Source organism: Lithobates pipiens, unplaced genomic scaffold (genome assembly GCF_037356315.1).
Source record: "Lithobates pipiens isolate NorthernLeopardFrog02 unplaced genomic scaffold, aLitPip1_a1.2 Scaffold_28, whole genome shotgun sequence".
NCBI lineage: Eukaryota > Metazoa > Chordata > Amphibia > Anura > Ranidae > Lithobates > Lithobates pipiens.
Genome location: NW_027507789.1, coordinates 77,193,018 through 77,209,833, shown reverse-complemented (window position 1 = coordinate 77,209,833; position 16,816 = coordinate 77,193,018). Strand labels below are relative to the sequence as shown.

Here is a 16,816-nt window from a genome sequence, read left to right as displayed (position 1 = left end):
GATTTTCTCGGTCTACAAGATAGAGTTCCTCTCTTGGCCATCACAAAGGTTCAGAATGGAATCAGTTCGCTCAGTGGTCGCTGCACTCCATCAAGGGAACTCCCTGGCTTCTTTGGACATCCAGGATGCGTACCTGCACATACCCATATGTCTCAGGCATCAGAGGTTTCTGCGATTTGCAGTTGGGGAAGCCCACTACCAGCTTGTGGCTCTTCCATTTGGCTTGACCTCAGCACCCTGAGTCTTTACCAAGGTATTGGCTCTAATTTTGGCGTTGTTGCGACAACGCGGGATCGCAATCCTAGGTTACCTAGAAGATCTCCTCCTGAGAGCATCTTCCTCCTCAGAATTAAAGGAGGATGTGGTGATCACCATGCAAACCCTGCAGGAATTTGGGTGGCTGTTGAACCTAAAAAAGTCGGTGCTCATACCGACTCCAAGTTTTGAGTACCTAGGACATTGGTCGATGAGGGCGCCCGATCAGGATCCAGTCAGACAACACCATGGCAGTGGCATATATCAACCATCAAGGAGGAACAAGAAGCTTGGCTGCAGCACGGGAGGTCGCTCACATCCTTCATTGTGCAGAGCGACATGTACAGGCCTTTTCGGCCGTTTACATCCCAGGAGTAGAAAACTGGCAGGTGGACTACCAAATTCGCCAGATACTGGACCCAGGAGAATGGGCGTTGCATCCGGAGGTGTTCAGGCTACTGTGCCTGTGGTGGGGCACACCAGACGTGGATCTCCTGGCCTCCCGACTCGGAAGGTGCAGAGATTCGTATCCAGGACAAGAAATCCTTGGGCAGATGCGTCAGACGTGCTGGTGGCTCCGTGGGGTCAGTACCAACTGATCTATGCTTTTCCTCCGCTAAAACTGCTACCACGTCTGCTCCGCAGAGTGGAGGCTGAGGTGATTCCAGTAATACTGATTGCCTCAGCGCCCCTGGTACGCCGACCTAGTACGCCTGGTTGCGGACGCTCCCTGTCGACTACCGTTGCGAATGTACCATAAGGAGAGGACCTTCTGTGTCAAGGTCTGATTCTCCATCCTGCTTTACCATTGCTGGTTTTAATGGCATGGCTGTTGAGAGCCAGGTAATAAGGAACCGGGGCCTGTCAGATTCAGTGATTTCAACTATGTTGAGAGCATAAAATCTTCTTCTCGGAAGATATACCATCGTACCTGGAAGGCCTACATCTCCATGTGTGAGGAGAAAGGGTGGTGTCCGCGCACCTATTCGGTTTCCAGGATCCTGCTGTTTCTACAGCGAGGAGTAGACCAGAAATTGGCTTTAAGCACCATTAAGGGACAAATATCAGCCTTGGCAGTTTTTTTCCAAAGACCCCTGGCATCTCATTCTCTAGAGAGCACTTTTATTTAAGGAGTCCGGCATGTAGTTCTTCCGGTACATCCATCTTTACCCCTGTGGGATCTGAACCTGGTGCTATCGGCGCTTCAGAAACCGTAGTTTGAGAACATCAGGAAATTCCCTTGTTGACTCTTTCTCAGAAAGTGGTCTTCCTAGTGGCCATTACATCGGCCAGGAGGGTTTTGGAACTGGTGGCCTTGTCTTGGTGGTATTGCATCCGCAACCTTCTTTTCTGCCGAAGGTGGTTTTAGCATTTCACATCAATGCAGACATTATGTTACCATCTCTGTGTCCTAAACCAACACATCCTAAGGAGGTGTCCCTTCATTCCCTGGACGTGGTCCTGGCTCTAAGGGTGTATTTGTCTGCCACAGCTCCCTTTCGGAAGTCAGTCTCTCTGTTCGTTTCGGTAGCTGGTCAGAAAAAAGGTATGGCGGTCTCATCTGCCACCATTTCTAGGTGGATCAGACAGATTGCGGTACAGGCCTACACCTTGAAGTGGCAGGTGCCCCCCTTTCCTGTCACAGCCCATTCCACCAGTGCAATTGGCTTTTCCGACATCAAGCGTCGGTCCCTCAAGTGTGTAAGGCGGCGACTTGGCCGTCCGCTCACACTTTTACCAAATTCTACAAAGTGGTGCCTGATTCCTGCTTTGGCCGCAAAGTTTTGCAGGCGGTCGTGTAATGTTGCAATTCTGCACTCTTTACTCTGTTTTAAAAATACATTTACTTTTGAGTATAATGCACTGTTGCATTGTTGACCGTAAGTTATGATGCGGTACTACTGGTTGTGGGTGACGTTTTTATGCTGTTCCCACCCCTCGTTATGACACTGCTTGGGGATGTCCTACGGTCAAGATTAATGGAGCTGTGAAAACAGAAAATAGATCCCGCGCCTCCTAATTTCTAAACTAGGTTCCTAAGCTACTATCCCTTAACTAGGTGAAAAATGGCAACCAGCCTGCCTTATATATATATATATATATATATATATATATATATATATATATATATATATATATATATATATATATATATATGTGTGTGTGTGTGTGCAAAATAATTGACTATAAAAATATAAATCGTAACAGTATCGACATGTATTCCAATAACCAATCAAAAGGTATGTGCAAAATATTGTGATAACCAATCAAAGGTATGTGCTATCACACCATATAAAATATAGACAAAATTTCATAGAAAACAGAAACTGCATTCATTTAAACCCTACCACTGAATAAGTAAATGCACCAACCCTCCTATAGTACCACAAAATTAAATGGTTATACCTGTGAAGTGGCAAATCGCATATAATAAATACCAATAAAGTGCTTAAACCGTAAACGCCTATCTAGGTGTATCAATCAAAATCAGTGTACAAATCTTAAATTAAATAACATTTACGAGTGAACCAAAAAAAGTCCATATATAGGTGATTCTTATGACCGATTTTTATTTTTTATTTTTCTGAACCATCAATGGGAAACCTTCATCACATTATGGATATCACCCGGAAAGTGCTAAAAAAAACACTTGGTGTCAGCTTACCAGATGAAGTTGACCTAATTAGTGAAAAAAAGGTCAAGCAGGCTTTTGCAAGACAATCCTTGCTGTGTTGGAGAAATCTGTGGATCAGATACCCAGTCATCAGCATATGGAGCTCACGGATGCATTATGAAACAAAATGCAGAGGAACCAAAAATAGTGTAATGCAGGGGTGGCCAACCAGTGGCCCGCGGCCTCCTGCTCTGGAATGGCGAGTTAGCAAGCCCAGATCACTGGTTGACAACCCGTCATACCACAGCACAGGTGTTGTGAATGAAGCTGGTGGTAGAGGAAGAAACCTGCTGCAGAGCAGAGCCCATAAGCCAATGCTTCCTGTACAGCGCCGGCTTTTGCCACAGGCAGTCTATGGCAAAGTTCACTTAACCCACAGCACTACCCTGCACCCGCGGTGTGGGTAATCATCAGTGTGAAAGCAGTTTAGGCCCTTTTCACACAATTGGCCCTACTCAATCGGACCCTCAGTTCACCTCTACAGAGCGGCAGATGTAAACAAACTTTTGTCCATCTACTCCCGCTTGCCTCCAATTCTGGTCCTAAAAATCTGATAAAAATTACAAGGGAGTTCGCCCTCTTCCATCTGGGTGGATCGGATCGGAGGGCCTATAGATTAGCTGTGACCTGTCATCCGCCCGCTCCGCTCGTTGTAGCCCACGACTGGTTACCAAGTTGCTTAAGTGGCCCTCGCTCTTAAAAAGGTTGGGCACCCCTGGTGTAATCCCATTCATTTTAAAAGGTTAAAAACAAGAAAAATGCCAAATGGCTGCTTGCACATCTTGTGCCATGGCCCGGCACTGAGGCTGAAAACCACTGCTTATTTGAATGGTATCCCACAGTATTGCACTGACAAGCGGCGTGCACTCCACCTACGACGACCACAGGGACAGGATATGACGTAATTGCGGGACCAAAGAACCGCCTCAACGTACGTTTCATTTAAACACGTCTTCAGGAAGCGTACTTGGTCACGATAGAGATGAACTTTAAATGCTGCTCTTTGATTAGCATAACGGGAGGAGTTTGCAAGTTTAACAGTCTCAGTGCCAGTCATCAGCTTACATACAATATATTGCAAGCAGATGCATGTACTCCCAAATTAATAAATACTATAAAACTCTTATACAGTCTCAATGGCTGTTTGGCAATATTACAAACATTACTAAAATTAATGTAAAATTATAAAATAAAAAAGATTTTTTTTTTAAATTTCTTTAACCACTTGCAGACCGGACCATTTCGCTGGTCAAAGACCAGACTACTTTTTGCGATTCGGCACTGCGTCGCTTTAACTGACAATTGCGCGGTCGTGCGACGTGGCTCCCAAACAAAATTGACGTCCTTTTTTTCCCACAAATAGAGCTTTCTTTTGGTGGTATTTGATCACCCCTGCGGTTTTTATTTTTTGTGCTATAAACAAAAATAGAGCGACAATTTTGAAAAAAACGCATTATATTTTACTTTTTGTTATAATAAATATCCCCCAAAAATATATATAAAAAAAAAATTTTTTTCCCTCAGTTTAGGCCGATACGTATTCTTCTACATATTTTTGGTAAAAAAATCGCAATAAGCGATTATTGATTGGTTTGCGCAAAAGTTATGGCGTTTACAAAATAGGGATAGTTTTATAGCATTTTTATTAATAATTTTTTATTATTTTTTTTTTACTAGTAATGGCGGCGATCAGCAATTTTATTTTTTTTTTTTTTTTTTTTTTTTTTTTTTTTTTTTTATTGTGACTGCGACATTGTGGGGGACCCATCGGATATTTTTGACACATTTTTGGGACCATTGTCATTTATACAGTAATCACTGCTATATAAATGCAGTGATTCCTGTGTAAATGACACTGGCAGTGAAGGGGTTAACCAGTGGGTGGCAGTGTAGGGGTTAAGTGTTCCTAGGGGTGTGTTACTAACTGTGGGGGGGTTGGGCTTTCATTTAGTGAACACTGATCTCTGCTCCAATCACATGGAGCAGAGATCAGCGTCACTAGTTGCTAGGCAGAATGGTGAAATGTTGTTTACACAGCATTTCCTCCATTCGGCCGCTCTGTGAGACGATCGCGGGGATGCCCGCGGCGATCGAGTCCGCGGGTCCCGCGACCGGACTCACGGGGGTCCCGACCAGCGCGGGAGCGCGCCGCCGGCGGCGCGCTCCCGATGGCAGGGCGGCATTGAATATTGGACGTACCTGTACACCAATATGCCTGCCCGTGCCATTAAATAAAAAAATGCGGAATATGTCTGATGGTTTAAGCTTTTTAATATAGTCAATTGAAAATTGACTATACAGATTCAGATTAAAGTGGTTGTAAACCCTTACAAACCACTTTGACCTACAGGTAAGCCTAGATTAAGGCTTACCTGTAGGTCCAAGAAATATCTCCTAAACCTATACGGTTTAGGAGATATTTGCCCGAAGACAGGCACCACTGTCTACGGAGCATGCGCACTGAGCGCGGCGTTTCCAACAACGGAGCTGCCGCGCGTGTCGGCTGCCGTGCGCATGCGCGGGAGTGACGTCATCGTGGCTCCGCAGAATGACAGCGGAGCTGCGAGACCCCACCGAAAAGATGGATGCGCCGGACTACAGGGGACAGCGGTGACATCGCTGGCTCCTGTGTCAGGTAAGTGACACGTAATGGGCTACTATGCGATGCATAGTAGTCCATTATGCTTTGCCTTTGCAGGGAATGAAAGAGGAAGTAAACCCATTAGGGTTTACTTCCTCTTTAAAGAAATCAATAATAACTAGAATATTGTCAGAAAAAGCAATTCCTTGGGAAAAATTTGGTAGGCCAGAAAACCAGATCTGAATACAGTATATGACACCTTGTACCATATTACATTGCTGAGGGCAATGCTTCTATAGGCTAATCATTGCTTAAAAAACAGTTGAGGTCTAATTTGATATTTAGACCCTGGGGCTGCATTGTACGTAAACGATACAGCCACTGGGTCTCATTCTGGGAGATAGCTTTTTTTTTTTTTTTTAAGCTCAGTCCCTCTCCAATGTTGGGTTATTCTGTCTATCCCATAAAAGGTAAGCAACTTCAGGTTCCTGTCATGTACCATGCGAAAATGACGTGATACGCTATGATTGACAAAACCCTTAGCAATATTGGCAACGTGTTCATTGATGCGGACCCTCAATTTCCTATTGGAGGGAGCACAGGCACTCTAATACATATGTGACATGGCTTGAATTACATGTTATCGGGAGTTTAATAGAAAATTCTTGTTGTGTAACTTTAGATTGACATTTGGAAATTTTCTTTCCTATCCTATTTGTCGTATGGCAAGCTTTGCACCTTGTACAATAATGGAACCCTGATCCATCAAGGAAAGTGGAAGGTTTTTTTGGGGGGTCTGGGACATTTGGAGCAATCATATTTCTCAATCCTGGTGCTCTCGTATAAATAAATTTATGTCTCGGAGGAAGAGTGGTCCGTAAATCTTGGTCTTTTAAAAGAATAGACCAATATTTTTTAAAGATATTTTCTACATCCCTAAATTGTCTATGAAAGCCTGATATAAATGCTAGAACCTTAGCCTTGGGTATTAGTAATGATTCTCTGTCCATGGGCAAATCTTGATTTTTAGTTTTTATGAGGTATTTAGGGGAATATCCCTTCTCACAAGTGAGCACTTCTGCTTGGGCATGGCAATCAGTTAGATTATCACAATTTCTCCTGATACGCATACATTGGCCTATTGGGACCGCTCCCAGCCATTGTGGATGGTGGCAGCTACTGATTAGCACAAAGCCATTTCTATCTGTTTTCTTGAAATATGTTTTAGTGTATATTCTATTCTCATTTTTAACTAAAGTAAGATCCAGATAATTTATAGTCTCCAAGTTCCACTCAGCAGTGAATTTGAGACCGTACTTATTGGTATTCAAACCTATACGGAACGCTCCCAACTCTGTTTGTGACCCCTCCCACAGAAGAATGACGTCATCTGTATATCTTTTATAATACTTTAGTGCCTTGTTTGGTTTGTGGTAGATGGTTTCCCCTTCCCACTTATTAAGCACTAAATTAGCCACGCTGGGCGTGTACTTTTCCCCCATCGCAACTCCTTTGATTTGAATGTAAAATTGGTTTTGAGCCCAAAAATAATTATTCCCCATAGCCAATTGGAGACCTTCCACCAGGAAGCTGATTTGTTTTTGTTTTTTTAGGTTCGATTGTTCCGTAAGTGCCAATTTTACCGCCAAAATGGTATCATGTTATTTAATACTAGTGTAAAGTGACTCGATGTCAACAGTTACCAAAAAGGTGTTGGATGATGCTTCTATGGTTTGTAGAGATTGTATAAGGGCCCGACTATCTTTAAAATATGAACGGCCTTGGATGACTAGTGGCTGTTGATATATATCTAGATATTCCCCCAGACAGGAATAGAGGGACCCAATTGCACTAACTATAGGCTGGCCTTGGGGAAACTCCCTACATTTGTGAATTTTAGGTACTATATATAGGTGTCCTTGGGGCCTGTGGGATGAGATGTTTGGCCTCTTTTTTTATCCAAAATCTGAGTAGGAATCCCTTTATTTACCCAGCACGACAGCTCTGCCACTAGCTGCGGTGTTGGATCTGACAACAGAGGTTTATATGTAGTTGTATCATTCAGTAATCTCTGGATCTCCTTATTATAATATTCTTTGGTGAGAACCACCACCCCTCCACCTTTATCCCCTGGTCAGACTACAATCTGTTTATTATGTTCAAGTTTTTCGATTCCTTCCTTAATAATTGGATTAACTCTAAATCGTTTGACTTGAAGTGTTTTAACTTCCTCTTGGACCATATTTTTAAACACTTTAATGTGATGATGAGTGCCCTTCTTAGGATTGAACACTGAATTATTTTTTAATCCACTATGTACATACATAGTGTTCCCTGATTCTAGAGGGGGGACATCTTGTTGAGAAGAGAAATGTTTCTTAATATTCAGTTTCCTGATATATTTTTCTATGTCAACAAATAATTCTAATTTATTGATATTTTTATTAGGCGCACATTTTAACCCCTGTGCCAATTCTTCTTCCGAAAAATCTACCCCCGCCAAGTTATAAATTCCTTATTTTAATTGTTTCTTTTTCTTTCTCCCTCTTCCTCTGCTGCCTCTTTTTCTATATGTTCCTTGGGATATTGAGGTGCATCCTCTCCATTCCTCCCTCCCCCGTTGATGGTAATTTTGGTATGGTCTTCCTCTAAAGTTACCTCTAAAATTGCCTCTAGGTGGTCTGGGCTGATAATAAATAAACCCTTGGTTATAATGCTGATAATCCTAGTCAGATGGTCTATTTTGCCAATGGAGTAAACCTGTTTTGCGTAGGCACCGCATAAGGTGCCTGATAGGGGGGCACCGAATATGGATATGCATTGGCATTGTGAGGAGGGTAATTATTCCCAATCCCGTGATGCTGTTGATTCGTTAATGTTATCTGTGTGAATTTCTGCCTGCCATTTATATACTTGATTCTGTTCAAAAATCTTTTATATCTCATTGATACTTTTTAGTATCAATAGTTTTTATTGAATAATAGAAAAGAAACAAAAAAAAAAAACAGTTTGAACTACAGCATACAAAAGGTATCATGGCCGTATTCATAGTACAGATACAAGGTATATTTGTGGTGTAAGGTACAAAACAAAACAGATGCTAAACTACAGAAAGACCCGTCCTATCAGAGTACACATTGCTAAAGCCCAATCAAAGTTAAAAAAGAAAAGGATGAAGAGCAAAGATTACTTAGACAGTTCAGTTTGCACGTAATAGTGCCAGGATCTCTTATATTGGCTCATTTATTCTGAGTAGAGCTGTACCATTCCAACCATGGTTGCCAAAATACTAGTTTAAGCGCAAAGTTTCCTTGGGAAGCAGCAAACATCAGCTCGTAATTTATATGCAAGTATACCATCCTTATTATCTCTCTCAATTTCGGTATTTCAGTAGTTCTCCACCTCTTCACGATCACTAGCCTAGTAAAACATAAATAAAACATTAAAAAAATCTGATTTGATCTATATAATTTTAATTAAAATGGTTATCACGGTACCTAAAATCCTTCAACATCCTCATCATGTTCATTCTCTGACATTATACTCCTCAAAGACATCTTGTGGTACATTTGTAAGACAGTCATCATATGGATCTAATTCTGAATCAGATGGTGTGGCTTCAGCTTCATCTTGTCACAAGTAGTCGTCGTCCATACCATCCAGTGAATTTGATATGCCACACTTCTTGAAAGACTTGATTACTGTTTCTGCTTCAATAACATTCCAGGCTTTTCTGACAAAGTTGCACAAAACATCCAGTTGTGGAGCACGCATGTTTCCTCCTTTTGTGAATTACTTTTCGCTACTAACCATCCACTCCTTCCACTGTTCTCTAATGAGATCTTAAATGGCTTGTTTAAGCACACATCCAGTGGCTGTAACAGCAATCTGTGTTTATTCTTGTGAGCCTTTCCTTTGTGCTAGGAGTTAAATAAATAAGCCCTGAACATATCCCACACCAGTAGGCTACATTCTCGACAAAGTCCACCTGGTCGCCTACTCCATACATCTTCAAGCCCTAGCTTTACCCCCTTCTTCATCCATCCAGCCTTTTTCATTCACATGTACAAAAACAGGGAACTTGATGTTCGGCATTGTTTTTCTTTTAAAAATAATCATTGGTCTTAGTTTGACCCCATCAGCTGTACATGCTAGTACCACTGTAAAACTGGACTTCTCATGTCCTGTTTTAACTAAAACTGTTTTTTTGCACCTTTCAAATTGAGTATTATTTCCAACCATATTGAAATTCGTAGACGTTTCATCACTTATTTCCGATCTCACTTGTAGCCATGTTTCTTGCCCTGTTGTATTACATATTGATGGAATTTACTTACTTTGCTGTCAAGATCTGCTGGTAATTTTTGTGCAAATTTGGTCTTTTGCCTCAGGACCAGATCATGCATTTCCAGGAACCTAGTACACCAGAATACAGTGGCCTTAAATCCTTTGCTGTAATCTGGGTTAGATTTGGCCCACTGAAGTGAAAAAAATCTATGTTTCGTGTCACTACCTAACTATTTTGACGATTTTGCTCATGCACCATGTCTGCTACATGCTTTTCGAGATCTCGCCAATGTGGGGTGCCTCTTCTTAATGCACACTTACCCCTTGGCATACTCTTTAATGCATGTTCCTTTCCTTTCCAGTCTCAGACAATCTTTTCTGTTACTCCATATTGTCTGGCAGCAGCACAGTTATTATGTTTCTTGCCAAAGTTTACAACTTTGAGCTTGAAACTGGCTTCATGTTTCCTTCTTTTTTCTGGCGCCATGTTGGGGTCTTGTCTGTCGGCCACTTTGCACCCACTAATTTGGAATCTGTCAGATATTACCACTGTTCTGGAATCAAAAAGGAAACTGGTGATCTAAACATCCCAGAGATCCCACAATTGGTATGCAGCAACAATGACCAGTGAATCCTCTCCTCCAATGCAATACCGGCAATGAGAGCACAAGAAATCATAACTATATGAAGGTGAGATCTGGATGTGCGGTAATACTGCATGTACAGTAGCACCAGGTACATTGCAGAATACAGTATACACTGTACATATAGTATGAGCCAATCACGGAGAGCTATGTATTCTATTAATGAATACAAAGCCTGCTCAGATTGGCAGAGGCTGTAAGATCATCAGCTTGTGCCTCTCTGGCTCTCAAAGCCAATCTGATTAGGCTACTGTATGTAGCCTGCTCGGGATGGCAGAGGTTGTTGCACCAATCCATGCAGGCTCTGTATTCATTAATGGAATACACATTGCTTGCTGGGATTATCTCAGCATTGTATGTAGCCAAAGCTTCATACAGTATTACTGTGCATCCTGCGGGCTGATATCCAGTGTGTGGCATTTCATACCTGGCGTATAAGACGACCCCCGCTTTTTGGTCATTTTTTTTTTTTTAAGTTGGCATAGAAAACCATACCTGTGGGATCCTTTTGGAAGCTGGAAATCACTGTAGTAGCAAGCGACCTCCTGTGTACACAATGAATCAGGGCCATTAATTGGCATGGGACTTGAAAGCTAGTGGAGAGCACTGTAGTGTCAGTGTCTACTAAAGTAACTTCCAGCTTCTAGAGGGATCCCACAGGTATGGTATATGCATAGTTACTGTAACTATGTAAAATTACTCAGACCTGAATTTTGTCTTTAAAGATTTTTATGTATTGTTTCGTACTTTTATGCTACCAGGATCTGCGCTCCAAACTAATGTGGCCAGACTATTTTTGCATTGTTTTTTTATTTCTCACAGCTTGCAGAGTATGTGAAAGATCCTCCCAAACCATACATTTTCTCAAAACATAGGACCGTTAGAAAAAAAGGAAGGTGCTACTGATTTTTTTTTTTTTTTTTAGGCCCTGTTATACTTGTGCAAATGCTTATTAAAACAATATTTTTGCTAAAAAATGCACTAAAATCATTATTAGTTGATACATACATAGCAAAATTTCCAAAATTGCTGCCTATTTCCTACTAAATCTAAAAGCTAAAACTGTATTGTATTGTCACTGTACTGTGAGTTATAAAAAAAAAAAAATTGGACATTTTAAATTATGCCTTTTTGTGAAATTGTGAGAACTGAAGGTGCACAAAACTGTAGTTAAAAACAATTTACTCTGAAAATTTGGAGGTTATAATTTTTCAGATTTTTTCTTTTTTTTTCTTTTTAGCCCTGCAATAGTTGCGCAAATGTTTATTAAATTGCTATTTTCACAAAAAATACACTGAAATCATTATTAACGCGAAACACAATATAACTTACAAAATCCCTGCTAAATTCCTACTAAGACCTCACATGGGGCTTACTAATGTGTGTGCCCATGGAGGGTCACCTGCACAGGGATGCATTGGTGTTCTATGAATCCCCTTGCATGTATTCCCATTCATGTCCAATCTGACATCTGTGTAGATGCACGTCCTCGAATGCAGACCGTGTGAGTTCAGGGACATGCATCTGGACCCACACGGATATCACATTGGAAGCAATGGCTGTGATCGTTCAGTTGCTACATTCCAAATTACATCAATGGAACTGCCTGCACAGGGATGCACGGAACATCTGTGCATCCCCATGCAAGTAAACATGGCCTTAAAGGGGCATACACTCCTCTGTAGTATGCTTTCTGTGAACAAGGCCTTATTCCGTTTTCCGACCCCTGATGTCTGTTTTTGGAGACAGAGAAAGGGACCGAAGACATGGCATCCTCAATCCATTTCTCTGCAGCTTCAGCTGCACTGCATATGTGCATATTATGTTCACTTAGAAAAGGAAGGGGAGGCATGTTTTAGGTGAATAGCTCTGATCAGTGGCTTGTTAATGACAAATCAGTCCTATCAGTTTGAACAGTTTTGCTGTAAGGTCATGTTCAGTGAAGTGTCTGTGAGCTTATAGCAGATGGAAGCATGCCAGGTCCATACTGCGTATGGATCTGGCCAAACCTAGCAGCACTAGGGTCGTTGGTTCAAATCCCAACCACAGCACTACCTGCCTGAAGTTTCCTTGTTCTCTCTGTGCTTGCTTGGGTTTCGTCTGGGTACTCCGGTTTCCTCCCACACACCAAAGACATGCTGGTAGGTTAATTGGCTCCTGCCTAAATTGGCCCTAGCATGTATAAATGTGAGTTAGAGATCTTAAATTGTAAGCTCCTTGAGGGTAGGGACTGATGTACTGTAAATGTATAATATTTGTAAAGCGCTGTGTCAGTTGATGGCGTTATATAAGTACCAGTTATAAATAAGTATTTATTACCATATTAACCCCCATCCCACCTCTACCTCCTACCCTTCTAACTGATCAGTGGCTTAAAAAAAAATTAATTGAAATGCTTATTACTTGGCAAAAGTCATAGCCACATGAAAATCTGGTTTCAAGTTTTCCCCCCTCTGTTGTTTACATGATGCCAGGTCCCATCTTTGGTTGTCCATTTCACTACCTGCATTACGTGGATACTTGCAAACAAAATGAAGGGCTCAAATCGCACTGCAAAGAATCGCATGTGATTTGAACATGAATGCGTTGTTATTCCTGTCAGAATCTCATGCAGTTTCCCATGCCGCTCCTGTGTTATCCCAGGCTAAAGTCAATATGATGAGCTGCACCACACGAAAGCGGTGTCGGTTTTAGGTATCGGAGCATTTGCACCAGTACAAGTACTTGTGCAAATGTTTTGTATCAGCACCGATGTCTATATCGGTGCAACCCTAGTACATACTGTATAATATTGGGAGAGAGCCCCTGCCTTGTCCCCTGTTGACACTTATCTGGTTACTTTTAAAGTAGACACTTTACTTTTAAAGTAGTAACACTTTAAAAAAATAAATACATTTGGATTGTGTAAGGGAGGTTATAGCCCCTTACAGTTTTCATTTTGTCATTTATGTCTTGTTGGAGAAATTCTCCACTTCCTGTCCCATAGACAGCCGAAAAATGAGAGGAAATCCCTGGTTGTCCCGAGGGTCACCAAAACTAGTATGCATATTGGAAGGTTTCCCATGTATTACTGTTGATTACTTTTCTGGGTACAACCCAAAATTTGGGATTTTCTTTCACTTTGCCGATAATGGTAAAGAGGACAAAATCTCCCTAACAGGAAAAAAGACCGTAAAATAAAAAAACTGACAGCTGTTATCCCTTTCCACTCTATCCAAAACTGTACGTTTTGTCTTTAGTTATACATGTTGTACTTTAACCACTTCCTGACCGGCGCACGCCGATGTATGTCGGCAGAATGGCACGGGCAGGCATATTGGCGTACAGGTACGTCCATTTCTATATGCCGCCCTGCCATCACGTGCGTGCGGTCAGGACCCCCCCCCCGCATGAGTCCGGACGCGGGTCCCGCGGGGATACCCGCGATTGTCTCACGGGGAGGCTGAACGGAGAAATGCCGTTGTAAACAGCATCTCCCCGTTCTGCCTAGCAACAAGTGACACTGATCTCTGCTCCATGTGATTGGAGAAGAGATCAATGTTCACTAACACAAAGCCCAGCCCCCCACAGTTAGTAACACGCCCCTAGGAACACTTAACAACTACACTGACACCCCCTGGTTAACCTCTTCACTGCCAGTGTCATTTACACAGGAATCGGTGCATTTGTATTGCACTGATTGCTGTATGAACGACAATGGTCCCCAAAAATGTGTCAAATGTCCGATGTGTCCGCTATAAGGTCGCAGTCGCAATAAAAATCGCTGATTGCCGCCATTACTAGTAAAAAAAATTTTTTTTATAAAAATGCCGTAAAACTATCCCCTATTTTTGTAAACGCTATAACTTTTGCGCAAACCAATCAATCGCTTATTGCGTTTTTGTTTATTAATTTTTTTAACCAAATATATGTAGAATAAACTGAGGGAAAAAACAGGGTTTTTTTTATATATTTTTGGAGGATATTTATTATAACAAAACGTAAAAAAATAATACTTTTTTTCAAAATTGCCGCTCTGTTTTTGTTTATAGCGCAAAAAATAAAAACCGCAGGGTTGATCAAATACCCCCAAAAGAAATCTCTATTTGTGGGAAAAAAGGACGTCAATTTTGTTTGGGAGCCACATCGCACACCCGCTCAATTAGGAGGGAAGTTTAAGGAAAAATAACTTACATTTAAATGCCCATCAATGCAGCCTTCTATTGCAGCCTTGTCAGTCATTTGCAGCCTTCTATTGCAGCCTTGCCAGTCATTTGCAGCCTCGTTAGTGTGTTTGCCATTTAAAAATGGCACCGCAGAGATACAGATCGGATGTCCTGTGTATCTCAGTGGCGTTCGGTAGTTCTCGGCCGTTTTTGGCGGCCTCTGGTTATTTTCGGCCGCAAACAGCTATTTTCAGCCACATTCGGCCCTTCTCGGCGGCTTTCGGCTTTCCGAAAGCCGCCGAGAATGGCCGAAAATAGCCGAGAACGGCTAAAGATAGCTGAGAATGGCCGAAAATACCCGGAAGCCACAGAGCGGCAGAAGGGGATAGAAACAGCGGGGGATCGGTGTATAACGCCCACCCCCGATTTCCCCCTGATTTTAGGGGTAAAGAAAGTGCGTGTTATACGCCGATAAATACGATTGATGTTGTAGTAGCGGAATAACTTGAGTATGTATAGAGTTGGGTTTATTTGCATGAATGATATCAAAAAGGTGGTGTGCATTTCCATAATAGTTTTAAGTTCAGTTTTGGTTCTTTTCCTATATTCTTCGTTCATTTTACACCTCCATGTGTAACCTGATGGATATGCAAAGGACTTTGGCCACATATGGCTGTATAAACAGGATGCTTATAGTGTATGTGAATGTCTGTTAACCACTTCCCGACCGGCGCGCGCTGATGTACGTCGGCAGAATGGCATGGACAGGCAAATGGGGTACAGGTACGTCCCGTTAAATTTGCTGCCGTGCCGTCACGTGCAGGGAGGTGTGCGCGTGCCGATCGGGACCTCCGTGAGTCCAATCGGGGGTCCCAGGTACTCGATTGCCACGGGAATTCCCACGATCGTCTCACGGGAATGAAGAACGGAGAGATGCTAAAGTAAACAAGCATCTCCCTGTTCTGCCTAGCAACAGTGACACTGATATCTGCTCACTGTGATTGGAGCAGAGATCAGTGATGTGTAAAACACAGCTATGCCCCCTACAGTTAGCAACACACCCCTACTGAGGAAAAAGTTTTTTTATACATTTTTGGGGGATACTTATTATAGCAAAAAGTAAAAAATAATGCGTTTTATTTTTATTTATTTATTTATTTTTTCAAAATTGTCACTCTTTTTTGGTTTATAGTACAAAAAATAAAAACCGCAGGGGTGATCAAATACCACCAAAAGAAAGCTCTATTTGTGGGGGAAAAAAAAGGACGTCAATTTTGTTTGGGAGCCACGTCGCACAACCGCGCAATTGTCAGTTAAAGTGACGCAGTGTCCAATTGCAAAAAGTGCTCTGGTCTTTGAGCAGCAAAATGGTCCGGGGCTTATGTGATTAATGGCTGCCATCCTTTCTAAAAGATATGTTGTAACTTTTTTTTTTATCTGAATAAATGTACCCTTTATTAAAAAAATAAGGTGTTTTACTAAACATATAGATTTATCATTTTTCAGAACCCAACTTCTAACACAAGTAGCCATCCTTATTGTGAATAAAATTTCTGTTCATTTTTAAATATAATTTTTTGTATCTTGAATCAATTTTTTGAAGAGGTGGTATTTTCATGATTTCTTCTTTCACTTTCTAAACAGTGTTTTAATTGATTTGATTGAAGGTGGAGATTCTCTATGAGGAAGAGCCTCTGAAGGATTATTACACCCTAATGGATATTGCCTATATATACCCCTGGGGACGGGTGAGTGAGTTTTGTCATTTTGTTAAATAATTGCCTGTTTTTAAGGACCAACAGCAAAAGGGAGAAAATGGTCTTCCTAATGGGAAGTTTAAGATTTTTTTTATTTTTTTGGACAGGGTGTAGACGGATAAATCCAGAGCCAGTATACATTCTGTAGGAACAAAACAAGACATATTTACATACCTTACATGTATAAAAACAAAAGCTATATCCGATGTGTGTAGCACTAACCCCCGAAGGAGCTGCTGGTTATTTTTGGGCTTACCGTTACCTTCCGTTCTCCTTGTGACACGTCTAGGGGATGTCCTGTCGTAGATGGCCCAGTAACTTGAGACTGACAATAGATCCACTTGAATGGATTTTATTTTCAAAAACTCAAACCATTGAACAGTCTTTCAACTTGGGATCAGGGGGTTGGGAAGGAGGTTCAGGTACTCTCAATGTCAGTCTATAAACGTTAAAGAACTTGCTTTGACTGCATC

At 41.7% G+C, this 16,816-nt stretch overlaps 1 protein-coding gene across 2 annotated transcripts in view; it reads left to right on the top strand.

Moving 5' to 3' along the window:
- The window catches only part of PCGF2 (polycomb group ring finger 2), a 276,564-nt gene that overhangs the window by 181,790 nt on the left and 77,958 nt on the right, over window positions 1–16,816 (top strand). For both annotated transcript variants that reach the window (XM_077459419.1, XM_077459421.1), the window contains one exon: window positions 16,254–16,334. In XM_077459419.1, the coding sequence (XP_077315545.1) occupies window positions 16,254–16,334 (81 nt within the window). The remainder of the gene's footprint in view (window positions 1–16,253; window positions 16,335–16,816) is intronic.